This window comes from Heloderma suspectum, chromosome 3, assembly GCF_057233095.1.
Source record: "Heloderma suspectum isolate Gila_16-S chromosome 3, 16-S_ref, whole genome shotgun sequence".
Lineage (NCBI taxonomy): Eukaryota > Metazoa > Chordata > Lepidosauria > Squamata > Helodermatidae > Heloderma > Heloderma suspectum.
In genome coordinates, this window is record NC_139460.1 from 25,408,671 (window position 1) to 25,433,964 (window position 25,294).

The 25,294-nt window shown below is 42.6% G+C and overlaps 1 protein-coding gene across 1 annotated transcript in view; it reads left to right on the forward strand.

The window, feature by feature from the left end:
- The window catches only part of ARHGAP42 (Rho GTPase activating protein 42), a 253,118-nt gene that overhangs the window by 155,179 nt on the left and 72,645 nt on the right, over nucleotides 1-25,294 (forward strand). The window contains exons 5-6 of the mRNA XM_084842649.1: nucleotides 13,567-13,668; nucleotides 20,008-20,118. Of these exons, the coding sequence (XP_084698775.1) occupies nucleotides 13,567-13,668; nucleotides 20,008-20,118 (213 nt within the window). The remainder of the gene's footprint in view (nucleotides 1-13,566; nucleotides 13,669-20,007; nucleotides 20,119-25,294) is intronic.

Genomic DNA, 25,294 nt, shown 5'->3' on the forward strand with positions numbered 1-25,294 from the left:
GAAATGGATCCAGATAATTGGTCTCATCGAAGAGTGCCTGGAGCTCGCTGACAACCACTCGCTCAAGTACCTTGCCCAGGAATGGGACTCAGCATGGGCAGACTCACTGTCACATAGCTCCAAGAACTGCCTGGCCTACCATTGGCTCTTGGCCCATTCCTAGCACTCTCCCTCTCCTACTCTGGTGTCTAGATGGTGTTTCCAGATGGCTCCAACACAAGGTGCAGCCTAATCACACTGTGAGCTCAATGGGCTTCTTCACACGGAGCTTTTATCCTGCTATTGAGATTGCTCACTCACAGAAGTTTATGGGCCCTTTATATGCCATTATTAACTTCCAGGGCATCTCCTGCACTAAATGACCTTTATTCCATTGTTAAATAGATTGGAGATAATGAGGTATCAAATTACCCCGCTTGTGTTCCACCTGAGTTCCCTCCCCATGAAAAAGGAAAAGCCGCAAAGAAGAGGAGCTAAATTAATGAAACATATGGAACACTGAGATAAGGGGGAGAAGGAGGGGGAAAGGGGAGAGAGAAAAGGAAGCACGTGTAAAGGGAGTCCGTTGTGATCCTGCATTTAAAACAGAAGCAGAAAGCCCCGTTTTAAATGAGGGATTTTAGGCTGGTATAGAGATGCTCAATATTTCTACCTGGGACACTTGCAGACCTCCTTGCTCTGGGTATGTGAGCAAGTAATGTATCTTCACTGGCCATAGTTGGGGAGGGTCCCAATGCATAGGGTCCCTTTGTGTATGATATATCTACTATACTGTAGCAGCGACAGTTTACAAATAGTGGTGGCTGCATCAGTGACTGCTTCTTGTATTGGGAGGGAGGAGGAAGAGGGCAGTTTAAGAGCAGTCCAGGCCCTTAGGGGGCTCAGGAAAGGCTTTGAGGGTTCCACATGTGGCCTACAAGTTGCCCCACTCTGCTGTAGCCACTTACAAGTATTCCAGTTGACATTTGAATCCCATAAGCAGTATCTGATATTTGACAGGAATGCAGTATAAGTGTGTTTGAATGTTTGAAGGGGATTACTATTGTACCTTCTTGCCATAGGTACTATAGGTGATACATTGGAAGCCTATAGTAGTTGCACATTACAAAAAAACCCCGCCCACATTCAGTCCATGGTCAAGTGGATTCTTGGAGAATCCCCTTAGTAAGTACAGGGAAAAGCATTTCGTATCCAAGCAGTATCCACGTTTATAAATTTCACAAGAGTCTTAGAGGAGAAAAAACAAAAGTAGGAAACTTAATGGAGGAAAACAGTCTGGCTATATGGCCAAATCTTAACAGCAGCTGGATAAAAACCTTAACAAAATAATGGTAAGGTCAGCTCTCATCGAAGAATAAGGAGGGTGGAAAGTATTTGATCTCTCTTCTAAGATATAGTACAGGAGATTATCTGGAAACCCAGATCTGTGTGAAAAACATCTCCAGAAACAAAACAACAACAATATGCTGTTTCCAGCCTCCCAACTCAGCAGAGCAGAGGAAGCTGCTCCAGCTGCTCTAGGGACTATAGAAGCAAGCAAGCTCCCAGAGAGAGAGCGATCAGAGCGAGTGAACAGGGAGAGCAAACAGGAGTTGGCCAGGGGAGTTGCAGTGGAAGAGGAGACAAAGGAGACAAAGGCAAAGAGGTAAGTGGGCTGCAGTAAGCCCATGGGGCTGTCCTTTTCCTTCTGAGTGGCTGTGAGCTCACCAGGTGCTCCTGAGAGCTCCAATTGAATTGTGGCCTGAGTACTACCAGCAGCTGTGTGGGCAGGAAGTTTCAGTCTGTTTCCCTCCTCCCAGCTGAGCAGAGCAGAGGAAGCTGGTCCAGCTGGTCCAGGGACTATAGAAGCAAGCAAGCTCCCAGACAGCGAGTAATTAGGGAGAGCAAACAGGAGTTGGCCAGGGGAGGTCAAGGGTGAGGCCCCTAACATTTTTTTAAAAACTTTTTTTTACTTTATTATTCTTGTAACACACACTTCCATACCAGTGGGACTCTGTTTTTAACCTCCAGTGAGTAGAGGACCAGGCACAGGCTACTCTAGAACAATCAGAAAGCTAGACACAAAAAGGGAAAAGAGGCTATGGAAGGACAAGACTCTCCCGTGGTGGTGACCTGCAAGGTGTGTGCAGTGTTTGTTTTCTTGCCTGAGAACAATATGGCCTACACCTGCAACAAGTGGAAGTTGATCATGCTGCTGGAAGAAAAAGTAAGAGGACTGGAGTGGTGACTGTTGACCCACCAGGGAATAAGAGAACACGAAGAATTCTTGGACAGAACAGAGCTTGAAGAACAACAGCAAGCTGAGGCAGAAGAGGGAAATGCTGAGGTGAGGAAAAATGCAGTAGAGGATACCCCTTGGAAAAGGGTGACAGGACCAGAAGAACTAGAAGCCATTCTACACCAGTGGAAGCATTGGAACTATGGAACTGTTTTCAGATACTTGAGGATGAGACTTGAGGACAGCTTGCAGAGGAAGAATTACAGGGGAGCCCGCATGAGAGCGAGCAGGAGGCTGATGCTCAGTCAAGCAGAGCTGATGAAACCAAGGCCTACAACAATGAGAAGAGTAGTAGTAGTAGTAGTAGTAGTGGGAGACTCCTTGCTGCATGGGATTGAAACCCAAGTATGTCGCAAAGACCCGTGGACTTGCTGCCCCGAGAGGACGGACTACAAATGTGACGGAAGGGTCGCCTGCACTCATAAAGCCCTCTGACAGGTATCCCATTCTTCTCATCCATGTGAGAACAAATGATACCACCAAGCGGAGCTACGAAGAAATCATGTCAAACTTTGAAGCTTTGGGAAGGAAACTCAAGAACTTTGGGGCCCAGATAGTTTTCTCATCCATCCTTCCAGTAATTAGAAGAGGGATAGAAAGGGAACAAAAAATACTCCGGGTGAATGACTGGCTACGAAGGTGGTGCCGACGAGAGAGATTTGGATTCTGGGACCACGGGCTATACTTCCTGGAAGATGGACTGTTGGCAAGGGACGGGTTTCACTTCACGAAGGCTGGGAGGAACGTGTTTGGCCACAGCATGAAGAAATTTATCAGCAGGGCTTTAAACTGAATCCTACGGGGAAGGGAGACGTAAAGTTGGGGGTAACAATGGACAAAGGCTCATGCACTGCAACGGAGAGAACAGCTTTAATAGTGCCCAATAATAGTCTTCACAAACATGTAGGAAGAAAGCCAGACTATGAAGCACATGGTCTTCGATGTCTATATACTAAAGACTGTGGGAAACAAACAGAACGAACTTGAACTCTTAATACAGGAGGGAAATTATGACTTGATAGGTGTAATTGAGACTTGGTGGGATGACTCTCATGACTGGAATACAGCAGTTGAAGGATATAACTTGTTCAAAAAGAACAGGAGGAACAGAAAGGGAGGTGGGGTTGCACTATATGTTAAAAATACATATTTCTGCACAGCAGTACAGGAGGATGAGCTTGGTAGCCCAATTGAGAGCAGCTGGGTTAAAATAAATGGAGCAAAGGAACATGGTGGTCAGAGTCTACTACTGGCCATCCAATCAAGGAGAAGATGAGGATGAAACTTTTGAAAAGCAAATAGCCAATGTTTCAAGGAAGCATGATGTAGTAGTAATAGGGACTTCAATTTCCCTGATATTTGTTGGGAGACAAATTCTGCAAAACATGGCCTTTCCAGGAAATTCCTGACTTGTGTGGCGGATAGTTTCGTCCTACAAAAAGTAGATGAAGGAACTAGAGGATCGGCTATCCTTGACTTGATCTTAACCAACAGAGATGACTTTATGGATAAAGTAGCAGTTAGAGGAACTCTGGGGGAAAGCGACCATGTTATATTGAGTTCTTGGTTCTAAAGGAAGCACAAGCTGAGTGTAGCCAAACGCATACCCTGGATTTTAGGAAAGCCGACTTTAATAAATTCAGAACAATGATAAATAAGGTCCCACGGCAAGCAACTCTAACAAGAAAAGGAGTCCAAGATGGGTGGTGTCAAGGGCTCCTTGGAGGGCTCTCTCAGTCTAATCCAGTAGCCAAGTCCAGACACAGACAAAGGGATTCTTTTCAAAGCTTTATTCTTCTTTCACAACTTAACAACTCTACAGGTAGCAACTAGATCTGAGCAGTAGCATCCCTATGCCCTAAGTTGGAACAGTTGGTCCCCGTTTGAAAGGCAATTACTGGCAGACCCCTGAATATAAGGACTAGGGAGAATCCCTCCCCTTTTCCTTTGGATCCTCTGGGCGCAACCATTCTTTGAGCGCCAACCGGGCGCTATGCCTCCTTTCCATGCTCTCCATTTGGCGCCGCTCTCTGCGTCTGCGCCGCGCATCCAACCAGTCTGCTATTGGTGCTAGGTCACTCCCTGGACTGCTTTCTAATCTAGGAATGTGGGTGGGAGGAATCTCTGTCAGCTGCGGGCCCTGGGAAAAAGGGGCGCGCTCCTCTCCCAGGAGCGACTGCTCTTCCTCCGAATCAGAACTACTCTGGGATTCTATGGGCTCAGTGTCCACCCTGACAGGTGGGAGTTTTTAAAAAAGGAAATTCTCAAGGCACAATTACAAACAATTCCAACAAGAAGAAAAGGTGGAAGACAACGGAAGAAGCCAATGTGGCTTCACGAAAGGCTTAGAGATGACCTGAATACAAAAAAGCACACATATAGGAAGTGGAAGGAAGGACAAACAACAAAGGAAGAGTACAGGCAGGAAGCACAGAATTGCAGGGATGGCGTCAGGAAGGCTAAAGCTGAGAACGAGCTGAAGTTAGTGAGGGATGCTAAAAGCAACAAAAAGGCTTTCTTCAGATACGTGCATAGTAAGAGAGAGAGGAAAGAAAGGGTGGTTTAACTATTAAATAAGGATGGCAAAATGATAACAGATGACAGATGATCAGGGGACTAGAAACAAAGCCCTATGAAGAGAGACTGAAAGAACTGGGCATGTTTAACCTTGAGAAGAGAAGACTGAGGGGACATTTGATAGCGCTCTTCAAGTACTTGAACGGTTGTCACAGAGAGGAAAGCCAGGATCTCTTCTTGATCATCCCAGAGTGCAGGACATTGAGTAATGGACCGAAGTTACAAGAAGCCAGATTCCAGCTGAACATCAGGAAAAACGTCCTGACTGTTAGAGCAGTATGAGACTGGAACCAATTATCTAGGGAGGTAAGTGGGCTCTCCTGTCAGGAGCGCCCTAGCGACCTCTTTCAGTACACTCCAATAGCCAACTCAAGACACAGACGAAAGGATTCTTTTCAAGGCTTTAATCCTTTTACAATTTAATGACTCTTTTAGATGCTAATCACCAGTGACTAAGCAGTACTCAGTGAAGAGTAGCCTATGCTCCGGGTAGGCAGTTGATCCCCGTTTGAAGGAGACTCACTTGAAGACCCTGAACTTATGGGCTAGGGAGATATCCTCCTTCTTTCCCTTGGGTCCATGAGACGCGGCCGTTGCTTGCGTGCCAAACGGGCGCCACGCCTCCTTTCCGCGCCCTGCATCGCTCGTCGCTCCCTGCATCTGCGTCAAGTGTCTAGCAAGCCCCCCTCCCGCACTTTCTCACTGCCAGGGTCACTATCTATCTCAGGAATGCCTGCAGGAGGAATCTCTGCCAGCTGCTGTGCTTGTGAGGGATGAGCTGGCTCCTCTCCCATGGATTGCTGATCCTCCTCAGAATCAGAACTGCTCTGGGGTTCTATCGGCTCAGTTTCCACCCTGACATCTCCTACACTGGAGGCATTCAAGATGAAGATGGACAGCCATCTGTCAGGGATGCTTTGACTTGGATTCCTGCACTGAGCAGGGGATTGGACTCGATGGTCTTGTAGGCCCCTCCCAACCCTACTATTCTATGATTCTATGAATAGTTTTCCAGATGTTGTGACATTCTGATGAGGAATTTCTTCCTGAAGTAAGTGATGGCTATGCAGTAAAACTATCTATAGCATGCTTGGTGAGGTTAATTAACACAGGTTAAACATTTGGGTTCGCTGACCCCTCAGCCTTCCTTTCACTGAAGATATGTATCCTGGGCAAGTAATATCCGATGGTTGGTCATGTGTGAGGAGCTCACAACAGACCTTTCAAAGCCAATGTTGCCCCAGCTCACAGAAACAGCAACTCTTAGTGTGGGAAAGAGTAATGCTGTGAGTTTCTCTTATGTGAGTAGAATACATGCCCAGTAGACCAGGGGTGTTGAGCCTTAGGCCCAGAGGCCAAACCAGCCCCCTGGGCTTCCCCAAATCGCCACACTCCCTTTCCCCCAACTACCCATTGTTGGCTGTTTTCCCGGCTTTTGCACTCCCCCTGCCTCATTTTAAAGGTTGAAATGCCTCTCCTAAAGCTTAGTTACTGGCAGTAAAGAGCTTTAAGCTAAAATATACTCATGTTTTTGGCCCCAGCCAGCACTAGAATGCTGCTCCTGAATGCTTTTCTGAAATTAAATTAGAGGCTTGGATTGATTCAGCAAAGGAAATGTTAGGTAGGGACCAAAGTTCACTGTCTTTAATGCTGCTAGCCAGTTAGGTGTGAAAGCAAGTGGCAAAAATAATTTCTCAAGTCTAAACAAATACAATCATTGATGAAACCTTTCTCCTGTTGTTTCCCAACTTTATTTTTTGTGGTATATGTGGGGATATAAATTGCTCTTGTGCACTGTTTTGAAAAAGGAGTTTAAAGGATTATTGGAGGAATGTTGGCATTGGCCCTAGTGACATTTATAATCTTGAATATTGACTATAAGCTAGAAGTCGCTGTGTATGTTTTTTAAGGTGGGAGCTCTTGGCATACTCAAAAATGGCTGTGGCTTTTCACAAAACAAATACTTGGCTGTTGGAATTAATCTCCCTTTGCTTCTTACTACCTTTCATTGGTAAATAGTCTTGTGTCTTAGGAGGCTGGAGGGAGAGGGGGGATCCACTGAAATAAAATCTGTTTTCATTGGCAGTTTTAGAGTTGCCAATCTAAACACCATTGGCTGGTGTTTTGTTGTATAACATTCCGGGCAATATTTGTCCAGTAATTTCTTTTTAAAAGAAAAGAAAAAGAAAAAAAAGATAGCTTGCTGGCATTTATTAAGAGATTCCCAGCAGTTTGATAGCCTAAATAAAAACAAAGACGTAAATTCCGTTGAACCTGCTGAATGATGGCTGAAGCACCCACTACAATTGTTCTCTGTATGTTTCCATCTCATGCCATTGGAAAGAGAAATGTTGGCATGTGGTAAACAGGGAAGAGAAAATTAAAAAGCTGATTTGTGTGGCCGCTTTCCCGTAAATGCAATTCTCAAGCCAAAGGATACCCTGGTAACAGGAAGTCATTCTCTTTCAGAATAGCTGGTTTTAAAACAGTAACATTCTAAGGTGGGATGAACTATTGCACATATTGTAACAGGCTACCTTTTGTTTCCCTCTATGAGGGAGGTTGGAATTTTAATTGTCTGTGAAAGTTTTGCATGCAGGCAGAATTTTAGCAGGATCTACATGAAATGCTGCAGAATTTTAGTGGCTAATTTATCACAGTCACAACAAATTAAAATCTTAACTGTTTGGTATAGGAGCTCATTTTGCATTGTGAGTCACATTGTGAGTTTCACTTAAATATTAACTGAAAGTATCTTTCAGTAAGAATGTTTTTCCCTCAGGATTTCTGCTATAATGCATATTGGGAGCCTTCAGGCTCATCTCTTAACTTGTTAACTGTTGCATAATCTTGCATGCAAATAATGTCTGAGACTATGGGGCCGCAATCCTATATGCATTTATCTGGGAGCAGACATTATTGAACTCAGTGACCTGGTTTGCACGATCATACCAAGCCACGGTTATTTGCTTTAATCCCCGGCATGTGCCATGGGTTATTTGAGGGTTGTTTCCCCCTCAAAGAAGCCATGCCACCCAGGTCTGGATTGCATGACAAACTGCGTCCAGGCAGCTAACTAGGGAAATGGCGCCTGGCGTATGCTGGGGATTAAAACAAGCTGTGGTGACTTATTTAAGCCATGGTGACTGGCCCAGTGGGTCTTTATTCTGAATATGTATGCATAAGATTGTGCTGTAATCATATTATTGAACAAGCATTGTGTGGCTAATAAAATGAACTATTCGCCTTAATATTAACTGATTTAGTGAAACAAAGCAATCTTGGTTGGCTAAAAGGTGAATGGAATTGTTGCTTCATGTGGTTGAATGTATTTCCTGACCACTTTTATTGATAGGTTTTAGTACCTGACCAAAAGGGAATTTGTGCTACACTTCTTTTTTAAAACAAAAAGCAAAACTTTTAAAAACATTCTGATTTTGCTGTTACACTAATACAACATTTAAAAGAACAAATAATCATAAAGGACAAATAATAACAAGAAAAACATTGCCTACACGATTGTCATGAAGTATAGATTTCGATCTAGTTAGGTGCTTAATATGGCCATATGCTGGAATATTTGGAACATGGGTGAAGAATTGTTTTATGGTGGGAGACCGAATTGGCCCCCACTGAACCCTCTGAGGGCCAGAGGACATCAGTGTTCATGGGATGCAGGCAGCGGTGACTTGATCCGTGCTGGGAAGAGCAGCCACTCCTCCTAGCACCAGCTGAGTCCCTGGATTTTCACAGCACCTGTTGTCCCTACGCCCTGTTCCCTGGAGAATTCCAAGGAGGTTCCACCGGCTGTATGTGGAGCCCCCGTGGGCTAGATTAGGCCCATGGGCTGGGGGTTCTACATCCATGATTTAGAAATGGCTGGGCTGTTGGGAAAAACATGCCATTCTTGGAAGGATGTGTCTGGCCTGATTAACCTTTTGTTAACTTTATCTGGTGTGTTAGCTTTTCCATTATCATTTTGACCCATACTCTTGTAGTGGAGGTGGGGAGTTGTGCACATTTCCAGCGTTTGGGAATGTTCATCTGAGATATAAGCAAGAGGGAAATAATCAAGGGATTATGCATAGAGCTCTTGATGAACATTAGAGAAGATATTGAATAAGGCTAGGGCAGGATGAGGTGGGTAGGCTTCCTTTGTTATAGCTAGAGTAGGCTAACTAATATTTCATGGTCTACTGCTTTTTGTTTTGTTTTTTAGAATCCCAGTAATCCACGGATGCATGTTAAATTTACAAAGCTGATGTAAACTCAGGGCCTCTTAACAGTTTGTTGTTGTTGTTCAGTCATTCAGTCGTGTCCGACTCTTCGTGACCCCATGGACCATAGCACGCCAGGCCTTCCTGTCCTGCGCTCTCTCCCGGAGCGTGCTCAAGTTCATATTCATTGCATCCGTGATGCTATCTAGCCATCTCATCCTCTGCCGTCCCCTTCTCCTTTTGCCTTCAGTCTTTCCCAGCATCAGGGTCTTTTCCAGGGAGTTTTCTCTTCGCATTAGGTGGCCAAAATATTGGAGCTTACGGCATAACTAATCTGTCTGTAAATGATGTTTTCCCTCTCAGATAAGAAATGCCTTGCAGGATCATTCCAAAATCCACCTATTCCAGCATTTTTTGCAATAATCTCAGGAATCAGCAGCTTGTAGTCTGGTCCATCAGAAATGGGACAATGATCACCCTCTGCCCACCTCTGTGTTTATATGTAGCAGGGGTCCACGACTTTTTCAACCCTGAGGGCTGCATCTGATTTCGGATGGGGGCTGGGGCTGCACATGTACGCACACAACTCATGCATGCAGCTCATACACATTTTTGAATGCACCTCTACTTAAACTCCCTACAAGTAGGAAGCTAGTTCAGCAGAGAGCAGGCTGGGATAGAACTCTTCTTCCTGATATACCTGTTCTTGTTTTGAGTTGGCTTGTAGGGGGTGTTTTTGTTTGTTTGTTTTTATTGCAGGATGGGGGAGCGTTCAAATTTGTTCTTTGCCCCACAACAATAATAGAACATGTGCTGTGCTGCCACATTCTGCAGCATGTAGGAATATAAAATGCTACCTTGTACAGAGTGAGACTGTTGGTCCATCTAGCTTAGCCTTGCCTGCATTAGAGGTGGGAATCTGTGGTGCTCCAGATGTTGTTGGTCTGTAGCTCCCATCATCCCTGAACATTGGACCTGTTGGCTGGTGCTGATAGGAGTTGGAGTACAACAAGTCCTGGAGGGCCACAGGCTCTCCCCCACCTGTAGACTACAGTGATTGGAAAGGGCCCTCTGGGGTTTCAGACAGGAATCTTTTCAAGCCTTACCTTGAGATGTCTGGGATTCAACCTGGCACCTTCTGCATACAAAACATGTAGTCTACAAGTGAACTATGGCCCTTCCCCATGTGTGCCTGACCTTAGAATTGGCCAGTAAAAATACTGGGCAGTGGATATTCATGTCACTCTGTGTAAAATCATCAGCAATAGTTGATGTCATAAGCAGGGGAGACTGGTGGATCCAATTTTGGTGGAGTGAAGATTCCATTCTTAGTTACAACCAGCCAGAAGTCTAAAGGAGCTATCCAAGGTGCTAAACCCATTTTGGGGATTGGGTCCAGCACCTTGGATAGATCCTTTAGACTTCTGACAGGTTGTAACTAAAACCCAGAATGGGGTCTCCTCCCACCGAAATCAGATTCACCAGCCTCTCCTGGTGATAAGTACTGGGATGCTTTACCGAGAAAAATGTTCAATTGTAGTAAAATCATAATATAGGTTCTTTCTTTAACTTGATATACAGCTTAAAGGTACCTTCTTGTGTTCATACAAACTATCCTGTGATTAAATCAATGTCAAATTTAGTGCATCTTGAACTTATGAAGAGAGAAACTGTGTGTTGCATTATGTTCTCCCTAGCCTTGTATTCTTTCCACACTTTAAAAATGGCCCCCTACAAATGTGCTCATTGTGTTCTTTATACTAGCCTCTCTGGATTTTTCTCCTAATTCACAGTTTCTTACTTTAATTCAGAGAATTGCACAAGATAAGATTTAGGCCTGTAAACAGTGTACTTTAGAGGAATTCTTTAACCACAGGATGGTACCTTTTAACATTTAATATAGGAGCATGACCATTATGATCATCAAGTTGTTGCAGATGTTTGTTGATGTTGACCTCTTCTTTCATTCAAATACTGCTTTTTCTAAAGAGTACAGCTGAGAGCTGTTCCCCCTTAACATAATCCCTATGCATCAGATTGTTATGCTTTTTCCCCTTTACCTTGTTTAAACTGCTGCAGCTGTGTAGTTCCTTCAAGTTCTGTATTCCTCCATATGCTTCAACATACACAGCTGGAAGGGATACGGAATTGTTGACTTCACCTGATGAGAACTTGGAGGGGAAAAATGAGAGGAATTCCTAAAAGAGGACAAGATGAAAAACTTCAGCAACCAAAGCTAGCCAACCCTTGAAACAAATTGTTCCTTCTTGCAAAAGGTGTGAGTGATAATGTAGAAGAGTACAAGTGCTCATCCAGTGCCTTCTACCCATTCACACAGGGTGTTCTTTACCTGTCATTACTGTCAGTCTCTAGCAAGGCACAACCTCACTTAACCAGTTCCAAAAAGAGAACAGGTGGGCTATTATGTTGCTTTTTCTCTGCTTTTTCCAGAAAGCTACTCTGGGCACATAGGCAGGACTTCATGCCAAGCGTGGGCATTACGCAGTCAGCAGCCATTGATGCTCTGGGCCAAACCCACATGTCTGGATAAGGGCTGTGATGCCAACTGAGTCAGAGGCTTCAAGGGCTGACCTAAGCACTTTAGAAAAACATAATAGTTGCTTCTGCTTAAAGTACTGGCATCTGCTTTAAATGCCGTTCCCTCCTTTCTTTTTTCTTTCTTTTTTACACAACTAAGGGGTCCAAACGAATTTATAGAGTCTCCATATTTAGAGGGTAACATGAGGGTGTTGCTTTCTTGATATACAAAGGATGCAGATACAACAGGTTGGATTTATATGGATTTATTTTCTTGCTTTCTAAAAATCTGCCAGCAACAACAGAGGGGTGGAGGTCGAGGCCTTCCATCTTAAAAAAATCCTGAGAACCAGAGTTTTGTTCTCTACTTAAATGTTTCCAGGCACCTTGGTTGTAAAGAAAACATTTTGGCGTTTTTGCTGTTAGCAGCAAACTTGTTGCTGTTTAGGTTTTTAGGAAGGATGTCGAAGAACTACGATGTGAACATTTCATTGCCTTTATTAAATGTATTTCACACTTTTCTCTAAAAAAGACGCAAGGTCTCTTACTGCAAGGGTTCAAAACATACAAAGAATTAAACCAATTTGAAACAACTAAAAGCAATTAAAAATAATTAAGACCCAGTAAAATAACTTGATCAAGAAGCCCATCATATGCTGCCAAATGCCTAGGAGTAGAGAAAAGTCTTAAACTGGAGCAGAAAAGATGACAATGTTGGTGCCAGGCAGACCTCACTGGGGAGAGCATTCCTTACTGGGGACAGCATTCCGTGATCGGGGGGGCTGCCACCAAGAAGGCCCTCTCTTTTGTTGCCAACATATAATCTATGGATGGTTAAAGCTGCAGGATTTCTGATGATGGAAAAGCTCTTCCATCAAATGAAAAAAACTGAATAATAAGGAATGGTTATTGACAGTATGTGCTAAATCTTAGCAGTGGTGTTGCTTCTGAGAAGTAGCTTGGAACTCCTGGGCAGCTGTCATACTTGTCAACATTTTTGGTACCTTTTTACTTGGGCATAATCCACACTGGCCTCTGTCGCCTGTGTGGACCAGGGCATTAACGAAATCACCCAGCATGTCCAGGCTGTGGGAACAGGAATGTCTGGAAGCACATGTGCGCGCGCGCGCGCACGCACACACACACACACACAGATGCCAGATGCTGAACTACACTTCAAAATGAGAGGTATTCAGAATTGGTAGTTTGCCAGTACCCTTTTTCCCAACTACCGCATACACACAGCATATCATGGTGAGCTAGTTTAGAACTTACTTGGGGAGCATGCCAGACAGGCCTAGTTTGGCCAGTTCGTAGGTACATCCGTGGCTTGCAGGTAGAGCCAAGCTACACATTACACTAATCATGTAGTATGCAGCTGAAGATTGTGTTTTGTTTTACTCTAGTATAAGTGCATGCAATCCCAATTTGGATCAGGACCAGTGTGTTCCAGGAGGAGAGGATTAAGCTTTCCCCCATTTCCCCCTTCCAAATTCCACCTGTGTGTGTGGGGGGGGGGGTTATAAAATGAAAAAATGGTCTTCTTAGAGCGGAATTTCGGGAAAAGCAAGTGTGAGGAAAAGCAGGTGTGGATCAGAACAGTATGCACCTGTCAGAGCATGCTGGTCCTGATCCAAACTCTACACAAGAGTAAAACAAATTAGCAATTAGTGTAATGTGTAGTTTTGCCTTCAGATGTATGAACTGACATCACTGAAAAGCATTATGTTTGGGGTGATAAGAAGGTTCCATCTGGCATTTGAATTGCAAGTCCAATACTTGACATAGTACTCAAAATGGTGAATATGCATGTGTGAGCTGGCTCTTAGTTCTCCTTTATTATTTTGGCCTTCATTCCTCTATCTGACAGGCAGGAAGCCTTTTCTTCCCTATATTCAGCATCTCTCTCACTATGGCTGTTTCCAGTTCTTTACTTCAGAATGTCTTGTTTTGCAGGAAGGAAAGAAGAAGTTTGACAAAGAAAGTGAAAAGTATTATTCCACCCTAGAGAAGCACTTAAATTTATCAGCAAAGAAGAAGGAATCACACCTGCAAGACGTAAGCTTTTACTACTGGGGATTTTATTTTAACCTGTAAAGGAAAAAAGGGAAATATATTCAAGAAAAGCATCTAATTTATATAGAACTGAAATACAGGCTTGTTGTGGGAATTAAAGTATTTATTTTATTTATTATTCAAATTTATATACTGCTTTCCACAAAGGTATCAAAGTAGTAAACATAAATAAAAAGACATAAAAACAACAATAAGTGTAAGAATAAAAACAATACAATACAAATTAATCAGGAATAAAAGTGCACACAGTACTGTGTGCTACAGACCATAGCTGGCTTAGTCACACTTCAGGGGAAGCCTCTACTCTGTAAAGAGATGAGTTTTAGTAAGACATCAGAACTGCGGAGGGCTGTTTAATGTCAACTGGTAAAGCATTCCAGAGGCTGTGCGCTGGAACACTAAGGCCTGGTTCGCATGGTCACAGGATGGTTAGCAAGCCACGGTGGCTTGTTAACCACCCATGAGTGCTAGTCATATGCCAACTGATTTGCATAATTACCCTCACCAGGTGCAGCTTACATGTCGTCCAAACCCAGCAAGGAGGGCTTGTTGGGGTGGTTAACAAACCACCCAGAACCTATGGCCTATATTGTTTCTTAACCACCCCAACAAGCCACCCTCACCAGTATCAGATGACATGAGAAGCCGCCATGTCAGGGCTTGGATCTACAACTTGATGCCCACAGGCACAGCAATCTACCCTGGCTTTTTAACCACGGTGGCAGCAGTGATTGTGCAAACCAGGTTAATATGTTTTACTGAAGGTGCTCCTGAGGTGAACCTCATGTGTGTATGTGTTTAAGATAAATATTGCAAGTTAAAATAAACCATTATTAAGGCAGTAGTTGTGTAGTTCCGTATTTTAAATGCAAGTCTAATTTAGTTTTTGTTGCCAATATAAAATGACACTCATTTAGCCCTGAATTTGGTCTCTTTTGTTGTTGTTGTGAATTTGTATATGCTTTTAAAAATAAATTGAACATTTACTAGTTAGGTTAATATGCAAAGCTTAGGATCTATAAGTTTGTATCAATAATATGTTGCCCTTTGTTTAATTTAGTAATTGAGAACAGGGATAGAATATTCTACTTATACTATTTTCCACAATTTCAAAACTTGAAACTAGAGCTTTTAATAAACATTAAGCATTAAATAAAACATTTCATGATTTCTAACTTTACCTCTCCCTTCCTAAAGTGAACATTCTTTCCAGTGTGAATATGTAGTTACTTAAACTGAAAAAAGCAGATAGTTTGGGAAGTTAAAATATATTGCAAAATGATTTCTTTATGGATTTTAAATATAAGTTTTAATTCTAGTGGTGAATTACTTAATAATTTTTATGTAATGGTTTCTTCTGAATCATTAGTTGTATGGAGTTCAGTATCCTGTCTCTTTCCAGTGCTTATAGTAGAAGAACACAACAGTAAATACAAATTGTCGGATTATTCTATTTCTTGTTATTCACTAGCAGTTACGCAATCTAAATTGAACGATGGATTACCCATTGAGGGTTACAGAACTCCAGCACCCACTTCTTCCTCATAAAAGAAGAAAATTTTGGGTCAAATGTGGCTGTTGCCAGAACACCTACTAAACTCTTATTTTTGAAAAGTTTTGTTAGGTTTGGTTTTAAAAAATTTGTTATGGATTATTCCTCACAAACACTTCCCCCACCCACACACACTTTTCAGGTTGGTTCCATTACAATTTTCACTATTTGTGGGCTATATATAAACATTTCTACCATTCCTCTTAGCTGGTGGATGCTGGTGGCTCCAATTTCAGTGTGTGTGTGAATTGATTCTGGGTTTTAGTCGGAACCAGCCAGAACTCTAAAGGAGCTATCCAAGGTGCTGAACCTATTTTGGGGATCAGGTTCAGCACCTTGGATAGCTCCTTTAGAGTTCTGGCTTGTTCTGACTAAAACCCTGAATAAATTTACAGCACCACCAAAATTGGAGCCCCCAACCTCTATTGCTTTTAGCTCATCAACAATAATTTATCTATCTAGTGTAGTACTGTCTACTTACAGCAGTAATCCGTGGCCTCAGGCAGGGTTCTTTACCATCACCTGCTACCTGATCTTTATAAATGGAGATGCCAGGGATTGAACCTGGACCTTCTACATGGATCAGAGAGAGAAACTGAGAGAGAGAGGGAGAGGGAGGGGGAGGGAGGGAGGGAGAAGAGAAGGTTGGATTGTGCATTTGCAGAGGGCCCCGTGCTTTTTAAATCAACAGCAACTACACTGTAAGCAAGAAGTTGTAATTGACTTTAGAATTAGGTTTTGATGATGATGCACTAAACATTTGCCTTATCTGAGGAAATCAATTGCAAACAGAACAAGAAATTGTTCTGTTACCTGTGCATACCAGATGTACACATATGCAATTTCTACCGAGGCTTAAATTCCATCTCTATTAATGGCAGGGAAAATAGATGCACTTGCCATTAAAAAGCAAGTTGGAATGCATTTCATAATTATACTTCCGTTCAAATCACGATCTGGCTAAGTAGAGTTAAGTGCTGATTTCATTCTTGACTTTGAATAAAACACCTTTATTCTACTTCTAAGGATTAATTATCAAATTGTGGTACCCAAATAACAATTATGTTGAAAAAGCACAGAAACTGTGAATACAGTGGCAATGGTGGTGATAGGGAACTGTATTTTGGCTTGAGCCTAGGCATATAAACTCTTGGAAAGAAGATTCATGAGTCTGGCTAGTTTCTTAACTGACTACTTTATGCCTAGCTGTCTTTTTCAAAAATAGATGCAGGTTCTTGGAAAGGATGATGTAAAATACAACTTTTTTAGAATATTCATGAACGATGTCAATGATTAATCTAGGCTGACAGGAACTGCTGTGTGTTCTGCCAATTCAACAAGTAAATTTTTGTATTATGTTACTCTGTTGTATTTTTAAAGTTCTAATCTTTGTAAACTGCCCTTGCCAATAGCTTTGGCTATTGGGTAGCATAGAAATGTAATAAATGAAAATAAAATGAAACAACTGGTTGAGCTGAGTATGTTGCTGAAGATCCTGACTACTGAATTTAGTAGTTATGGAGTTGGAAAGGACCAGAAATGTCACTTAGAGCTACACCATTTCATGTCCCCATACAAATGATATATTGTCCAGGCCACAGTGTGCCAGAAGAAGTGAACGGGTGCACTGGAGAAAGCTCCGGATGTCACAGAAGCCAAGCAGACATGTTCTGGAGAGATGTGTGTATTTATTTGATTTATACTCTGCCTTTCTACCAAAAAATGGCACTCAAGGCAGCTTACCAAAACCCAAATGTAGACCCAGTTCAAACACTTAACTGAGCTAGCAAAGGTTTTTCTGAGGTGGAGGAATAGGCACTCCCCCCATTACCACCATGTGGATGATGTCACATGTAATGCAGAGACTGCATATGGGCCTCTGTTCATGTGGATTCAAAGGATCTGCCCCACCTCATTTTTATGTAGCAGAATCGTCTTAGAAATTCACATGGAGCACCTGCATCCCACATAATCAGCATAGGGGAGGAGGTGCGCCTGTTTCTCCCCCATGTGGAATGTTTGACTCAGTAAATTCCTGAACAGCCAGAGTCAGAACGCAGCCTCATAGCACTGAAAGGGACTGTCATAATGCTTCATCATGTATGAGTAAAGGCTGGTTGGAAATGGCCAACTGACCCCAGTTTTGTTTTGTTTTGTTTTGTTTTTCCTGTTTAAGGATAAAAGAAGTCTTTGCCTGCTTTTCCTTTTCTCCCAAATTATTGCTTCCGGTACTCTGGTGCTTCTTTCTAGGTGCCTTCCCCTGATGTTATTCTTTGGATGAAATTAGGAAACTGTTTTCCCCATTTCTTCATCTCTGCTACTTCAGGTTTTCCTAAAAAAAAAAAAGTTAATTACTCTCAAATCCCATTGAAATCTGTGGGCCAAGTTAGTCCATGATCTAACCCAACCTTTCTCTGGATTGGAGCCAATGTCTTTAATTATCATATCTTAGTTCTTTTAAATGCTTGCTTCATATATCTGGGGTTTGCTTCTTCTTTTTCAAGTAATGAAGGATTTCTAGTTTGAGTTTCTCTTCCTTCTTCCTATCCTGCTGGTTTAAATTTTATGTATGGAGTTTAGAAGAGTTATACAGCCTATGCAAGACCATGCATTTTGTTTGTAGTTTTATCACTTTAAGATCCTTGCCTATTAAGATGTTGCCAAATGTTGATTCTAGGATAGTGCTGGTTGATCATTACTTATATTTCCTTATCTTTCTAAATCTATCTAACTCTAGACTGCCTTTAAGGGTGGAACCCTATCGATTAGATTCCTAAATCAGCTTAATGTATATCTGAATATTCTGATATTGTTTGATTACAAATGAGCAACATTTCCTTTAGATTTCTGTGGTGCTTTTTCTTTTCCGTTTGACAAGATGAGTAGTGTTTCATTAAGAACTTAATCTAATCCATACTCAGTTCAGACCAATTCATGATCTGGATGGCTCAGCTCTTTAAAACAGTCATTTGAAATATATTCTGTGGATTGAATTTAATACTAAATGATGGAAGTGATAATAGATCCAAAGAACTAGGCAACTACTTCCACATATTTTGTGTCTTGGAAATATGGGTCTCAGTGGATCTTAATGGCCATTGGATGGTCCCATCCAATTCCCTATTCCATTCCTGCTTATGACCTTATAAATCATATTATTTATTTATTTATTAAATTTCTTAATCGCCCATCTGGCCGGTCACCCAGCCACTCTGGGCGATGTACAACAGTACAATTTGAAACAGTAAAATTATACTTTAAAACATTATGTAAAAATATTCTAACCCACCCCAAATGCCTGCCTGAATAACCAAGTTTTCAGTGCGTGGCGGAAGCGCATTAAAGAGGGGGTATGGCGGAGTTCCCTAGGGAGGGAGTTCCACAGAGTGGGGAACACCGCAGAGAAGGCCCTCTCCCTTGTCCTCCCCAGCCTAGCTGTCCTGGCTGATGGAACAGAGAGAAGGCCATCCAAGGCTGATCTTGTTAAGCGGCCTGTCTGGTGTTGCTGGAGGCGCTCCTTGAGATAGGCTGGCCCGGAACCATATAGGATTTTAAAGGTCAAAACCAACACCTTGAATTTGGCCCAGAAAACAACTGATAACCAGTGCAACTCCTTCAGCACCGGAGTGATTTGATCACGCCGGCGGCTGCCTTTAATCAGGCGAGCTGCCACGTTCTGCACCAATTGCAGCTTCCGAACCGTCTTCAAGGATAACCTCACATAGAGCGCATTACAGTAGTCTAGACGAGAGGAGACCAGGGCATGTACTACCGATGGGAGCAGATGGTCAGGAAGATATGGGCTCAGCCGCCGTATCAGATGGAGTTGGTGCAACGCTGCCTGGCTCATGTACTTATTCACCAATAATAAGTATTTATAAACATGGAACTTGGGTCAATATAATTGATCAGCTGCAATAAGTGTTTCCAATAATGAAGGAGACTCTGAAGCTGTAAGATCAGCAGGACCAAACCTAGATTCTAACAAATGTTTCCATTGCAAATATTGCCATTCAGCCATGGGAGGCAAGTCATATTTGGCACACAAAGCTGAGAATGACAAAAACTCATCATCAGCACCCATTAGCTGATCCAATGTAAAAAAAATAATTAAAAAAAATAAACTTATCCATCCAAGTCTGCCACAAAAACATTTTCTTTCCCATTTGTAAATCTGGGTTTTCCCATATAGTCAATTTAGCATGAGAAAATGGATTAAGATGTAACTGACGTGACATTATACGACACACATCTCTAACAGCCATAACTGTGGGAGGAACCCTATCCATTTTAATGTGTCGAGAACCTAATGCCATCCATTTAGAGAGAGGATCCAGACAAAAAGATTCCAAAACTGATTCACATTTTAAGATGAACCTATCTAATTCACACTGTCCGAGCCAGTACACAGATCAATTAATTTGAAGTCTGACCATGAGAGTTCACCCCACCGCTACTTGTGATACAACATGGAGAGCTGCTTGTTCAAAGAAAGGAGTAAAAGATTTCCATGGGGCTAGAGTTCTTTTGGAGGTCAAATATTTTTAGGGCAATTGTGGGTGAATGAGAGAATGATGGCATTTTGGAAACACCATATAGAGCCCTCTGTGAACTGACTTGCCATTTCAGGAGGCTTTAATTACTCAATCTTCCTTTGACTAGAAGGTTATAGTGTGTCTGTTCTGGAAGCCTTTTCTGGTATAATAATAGCAGAGGATATAATAGAAATTTTATAGGCTTTATTGTAACTTTTTGTTTTAATTTTTTAGGCAGATACCCAGATCGACAAAGAACATCAAAATTTTTATGAAGCATCATTAGAATATGTCTTTAAAATCCAAGAAGTGCAAGAGAGAAAGAAGTTTGAATTTGTTGAGCCCGTAAGTTGTTATTTTTATAAAAGTACAAACATAAACATACAGGGTTAAATCCAATGTTTCAGAAACAGACTTCCACTCACACAATGAGAGTTTCTGCCATGCCCTTCCCTCTACTCTTCATGGCTTTGGTTTAATACAGGGAACCTTCAACCCGTGGGCCAATCTGATCTACCAGGCTGGGCCATCCAGCTCACCGGAGCTCTGAGGCAGCTCTTTCCTGAAGCCCCACCCCTTCAAATGGGAGAGGGGGTAGGAAAGCGAGTGAGCGCTCAGTTGGCTGAGTCCCAAGGCAGAACTCTACAGGTTCCTGGAAGTACTGGCCAAGTGCACTTCGTACGTCCTTTGGCTTCCCCCACTTGACTTTCTTTCATGACCCTAGAAGTGTCAGCTCAGTAACCTTTGCTCATGCCTCACATTCACTATGGGAAAGGTGAAGAACAAGCAAAGCTGGCTCTCAGTACAGAGCACTGGCTGGAAGTAAATTGGCCCCCTGACATCATCCAGGCTGCCAGGGGGGAACAAGGGGGCAATCTGATCCCCAGAACCAATATGGTTCACAATCACTGGTTTAGTAGAGTGTGCCCTGGTTTGATCAAACCACAATTTGTTGTTGTGTCCAAACTGGCAAACTATGGTTTGACTGAATTCTCCAAATCCAGATTGCGAACTGTGTCTTCAAGCTCCTTGTGTGGTATACAGTTAACCCTTTCCACCGATGGACTTGGTTCCATGAGCAAAACAGGGAGGGGGTGATTCTCCCTTTCCCTTGTAGTCCCCTGTGTGCCCTCAAAGTCTGATCCAGGGGGTTGGAACTGGAAGGGCAAAGAGAAGAGTGGAAAATCTTGTAGCATGATTAGAAGTCTGGTTGCATGACACTGGATTTCACTCCTTGTCTGTTTTCTTTTTCCATCTGCTGAGCACTGCCAGTTCTATGGCATGGGGGTCTCTAGAGATGCAGAACAACAGCTGTAATTATAGTTTGTCAATTCAGACTTCATGCCAAGCCATTTTTAGCAAAAACCATGGGTACAAGCTCATTTTAAATGCTTAAACCGTGGTTTGTTAATTCAGACATCATGCCAAACCCATAGTTCAGCTTCCTTAACTGTAGTTCAGTGTGATGCCTGAACGGAGCCAAGCTGTCTTATGGGCAGCTTATCTGCAATGACCAATATATCTCAGTAAGGAATCCCTGGTAAACTTCTGAGGAACCCTGTGGTTCCCAGGGACACATTTTTTGAAAACTATTGACTTACATACCTACAGTGAATGCATTTAAAGTGGAATATATTGGTTAATTAAAAAAGGGAATTTAATATTGTAAGCCATTGAAGGCCTGGTCTCAAGAATAATCTCGATTTCTTAAATGCTCACGTAAAAGGTTTCTCATCCAGCGTGGAATGAAATTGCAGACGACTTGCCATCTATCTGCATGACATTTTAACGACTTTTGCTTAGCAGTGTTGTCTGTGCAACACATGACAAGTATTTCATAATGTAAAAATTGGCTCAGAATGCCTAACCAAGGCATTTGTCTTCAAATTTCAATAAATCTGTTTGACCTTTTATTAAAGGAGCAATAGGAATGGAGAATATGGAAGTATTGTGTTTTTTTTTAATGAACTGTTAAGGCAGAGCTCAGCAACATGTCTTAGCCAACATATGTCTTAGCCTGCCTCATTGGGGTTGCAATTCTGTACATGCTTACCTGAGAGCAAGTCCACTTGAGATCAGTGGGACTTAACTTCTGAGTAGACATGCATAGGTTGCTTTTTGTAAGGCTGCACTTGTGTGCACACTTACAGTGATGCACTTAGAGCTGGACCTCAGGGCTAAAGTCCAGGGCCTGCAGCCGAGCCCCCCCTCTTTTCAATATGAATTACCACTCATACTGTGGCAGGTGATCAGGGCCCTGATCAGCATGGGCATGCCAGAGCTTACACTGTTTCTTGCAGCATCCTTTCTTCTTTTTAAAAGCATTTAATAGTCGGGATTGCTGGGCAAGCATGTACATGGTTACAGACGTGCTTGCTTGCTTGCTTGCTTATTTATTTATTTATTTATTTCTATACCACCCAATAGTTGAAGCTCTCTGCCAGTTCACAAAAATTAAACCAGAAAGTACAGCATAAAACAATATAAAATATGAAAGCTTAAAACCACAATATAACAGTACAACCAGAATGAAACCTAGCAGCAATGCAGAGGTTTAAAATACAGATTTAAAACACCAAAAACTAAAACGCTAGGGAGCTAAAATGCTAAAATTCTGGGACAATAAAAAGGTCTTCACCTGGCACCGGAAGGATACAATGTAGGGAGCCACAGCAAAAAAGGCCCCCTTCCTGGTAGCCACCCACCTCACTTCCTTTGGCAGGGGCTTATGGAGAAGGACTGCTGAGGATGATCTTAGGGTCCGGTCAGGCACATATGGGAGGAGGCAATCCTTCAGGTAACCTGTCCCCAAGCCGTTAAAGGCTTTGAATGTTAATACCAGCACTTTGAGTTGGGCCCAGAAATGGACTGGCAGCCAGTGCAGCTGGAAAAGTACTGGCGTAATGTGATCTCGTTGGGCAGTCCCTCTTAACAAGTCCCCTTATTCTCAAGTAAATGTGTTTCACATCAGGGCAACAGAAGCAAACTCCATTTTATTACTGTAGTCATGATGGTGCTTTAATTTAAATGAGCTTCAAATGCAGAACTGAACTTTCTCAGAGTATTTCTTTTCTTTTTTATTAGGTTTTTATCAGGTTAGCAAACAGGTTTGGGGTTGGGTTTTTTCTTTCTTTCTCTAACATCTTATATATATAATTCAAATTCAGGAGTTAGTTAGTCATCCCTTTTTGACTGCCTTCCCATTGACTGATTCTCATGAAACATACAGTATTGGAAAGGTCTTGACATGCAGATTCCACAAATACCAACAATTTTCACTATAATTCAAAGTCAGGAGTTTATTTATGTCCATAAAGCCTGTTTTTAAAGAATTAGGTTATCTTCTATAACAATGTACTATAAAGTTTTATTTTAATATCAAAATATGTCAAGTATAATTAAACAAACATAATCTATTGCAAATTGGAGCAAAATGAAATATGAACACAAAAAGAGCCTGTACACCTCTGTACACAGGTGCAGGCCAAAGTACAATGATATTCCAGTAACGTACAGCCTGTAAACAAATCATAAAGGGATTAAGAGACCCATACAGTTAAAAGTAACCCAGTCAAAGTTTAGTTATTGCTCAGAAAGGAAGCCTGTAGCTGTTACATTTAACAAAACAACATTAATATGTTCTATGCATTACTAACATGCCTAGACGTCTAATGCTTGCCAGTAGCAGTAATCATCAGGCTAAACACGAGCCTAAGCACGCCTCACGCTGCCATGCTAATTCTACCCCCCAGCCCCTAGAGAAGAACCTTTGTGCCCCCGCCTGAATGGTGCTGCACTCTCCTCAGCAAGCCTGCATATGCAGGCCTTTTGATGATAGCGAAGCTCTGGCCGGCCTTGCATCAGTCAGTGTCTCAAACCAGCCCAGGTGTTAGAGGCAGACTGTGCCTGTCGGCACATGTCCCGCAACCAATATTGACAGGTTTGATATCGGCAACCATGTCACCAGTGCGATGCCTTGCTTTCAATGGTTAATTGTCAACTCTGCTGCCATGGCAGAAAGGTTTCACTACCACCAGTCACAGTTCCGGACTTCATCCGCAACGTTGTCGCTGATGGCTCTGCCCTTGGCAAGCAATTCCTGAAGGATATTCACAAGTATGACAGTGCCCTAGGATTTGCTTCCTTCTACACACCACTCAAGATGGCACAGCTGCAAGGTCCCAGTCCATTCATACTCAAGGTGCAAGGCTCAGTTTACCATCTGATGGGCACTTTGCAGTCAGAGGGGACTCTGAGCTACAGCCAGCTGTACATTCTTGATACTGACGAGACCACTACGGCTTGCCTCAAGCGAGTAGAGAACAGCACTTTGGACTGCACTTTGCTGGAGTCACTCACTAACCTGCTACTTAATGTTAACCTATACACTGATGAGTATCAGCATGTCAGTGAAATCCTTGAGCATGAGAACACTGCCGTGCTTCCTGCTGATTGTTGACCAGTGGACGTATCACTGTGCTTCCATCATGACCACAACATGATGAACACTACGGCTCACTCTGGGCACTATGATGTTCCCCGTGTCTCTGAAATTGCTGGTGTGTTTGTTCCCTCAGATGGCTTTCCTCCAGCTCATTGTTATCTGATTGTTGTTGTTCAGTCGTTAAGTCGTGTCCGACTCTTCATGACCCCATGGACCATAGCACGCCAGGCCTTCCTGTCCTCCGCTCTCTCCCAGAGTGTGCTCAAGTTCATATTCATTGCATCGGTGATGCTATCTAGCCATCTCATCCTCTGCCGGCCCCTTCTCCTTTTGCCTTCAGTCTTTCCCAGCATCAGGGTCTTTTCCAGAGAGTTTTCTCTTCCCATTAGGTGGCCAAAATATTTGAGCTTCAGCTTCAGTATCTGTCCTTCCAATGAGCACTCAGGGTTGATTTCCTTTAGGATGGACTGATTTGACCTCCTTGCAGTCCAGGGGACTCATAAGAGCCTTCTCCAGCACCACAGTTCGAAAGCATTAATTCTTCGGCGCTCAGCCTTCCTTATAGTCCAGGTCTCACAGTCATACGTTACTACTGGGAAAACCATAGCTTTGATTAGATGGATCTTTGTCGGCAAGGTGATGTCTCTGCTTCTTACTATGCTGTCTAGGTTTGCCATAGCTTTCCTCCCAAGGAGCAAGCGTCTTTTAATACCCTAAAGGTAGACAGTGCCACAAGATCTCTTACATGGAGAGTCATGGTGAACCTTTGGTTTACCCTTTGCTGCACTTTCACAGTGAGGTTGGATGGGGTCCTGACATGGTGCATGTCTCAGCCAGGCAAACCAAGTTGGCATCTATCTGTTTACACCTTGTCTTCTGTCATGAACAACTCTACATTGCCATGAGTTGTGTGTGCTCATTGGCAAACCTCAAGTTTCAAGTCATCGATGGACCAGTACAAGGATGTTACAGTGGCCACCCTAGAGTTTACACCAAGAACATCATATTTAAGGAAGCTTTGTAAAGATAAAAGATGTAACACTTTGAATGTTTCAATAAATGCAGTTAGTTAAGTTA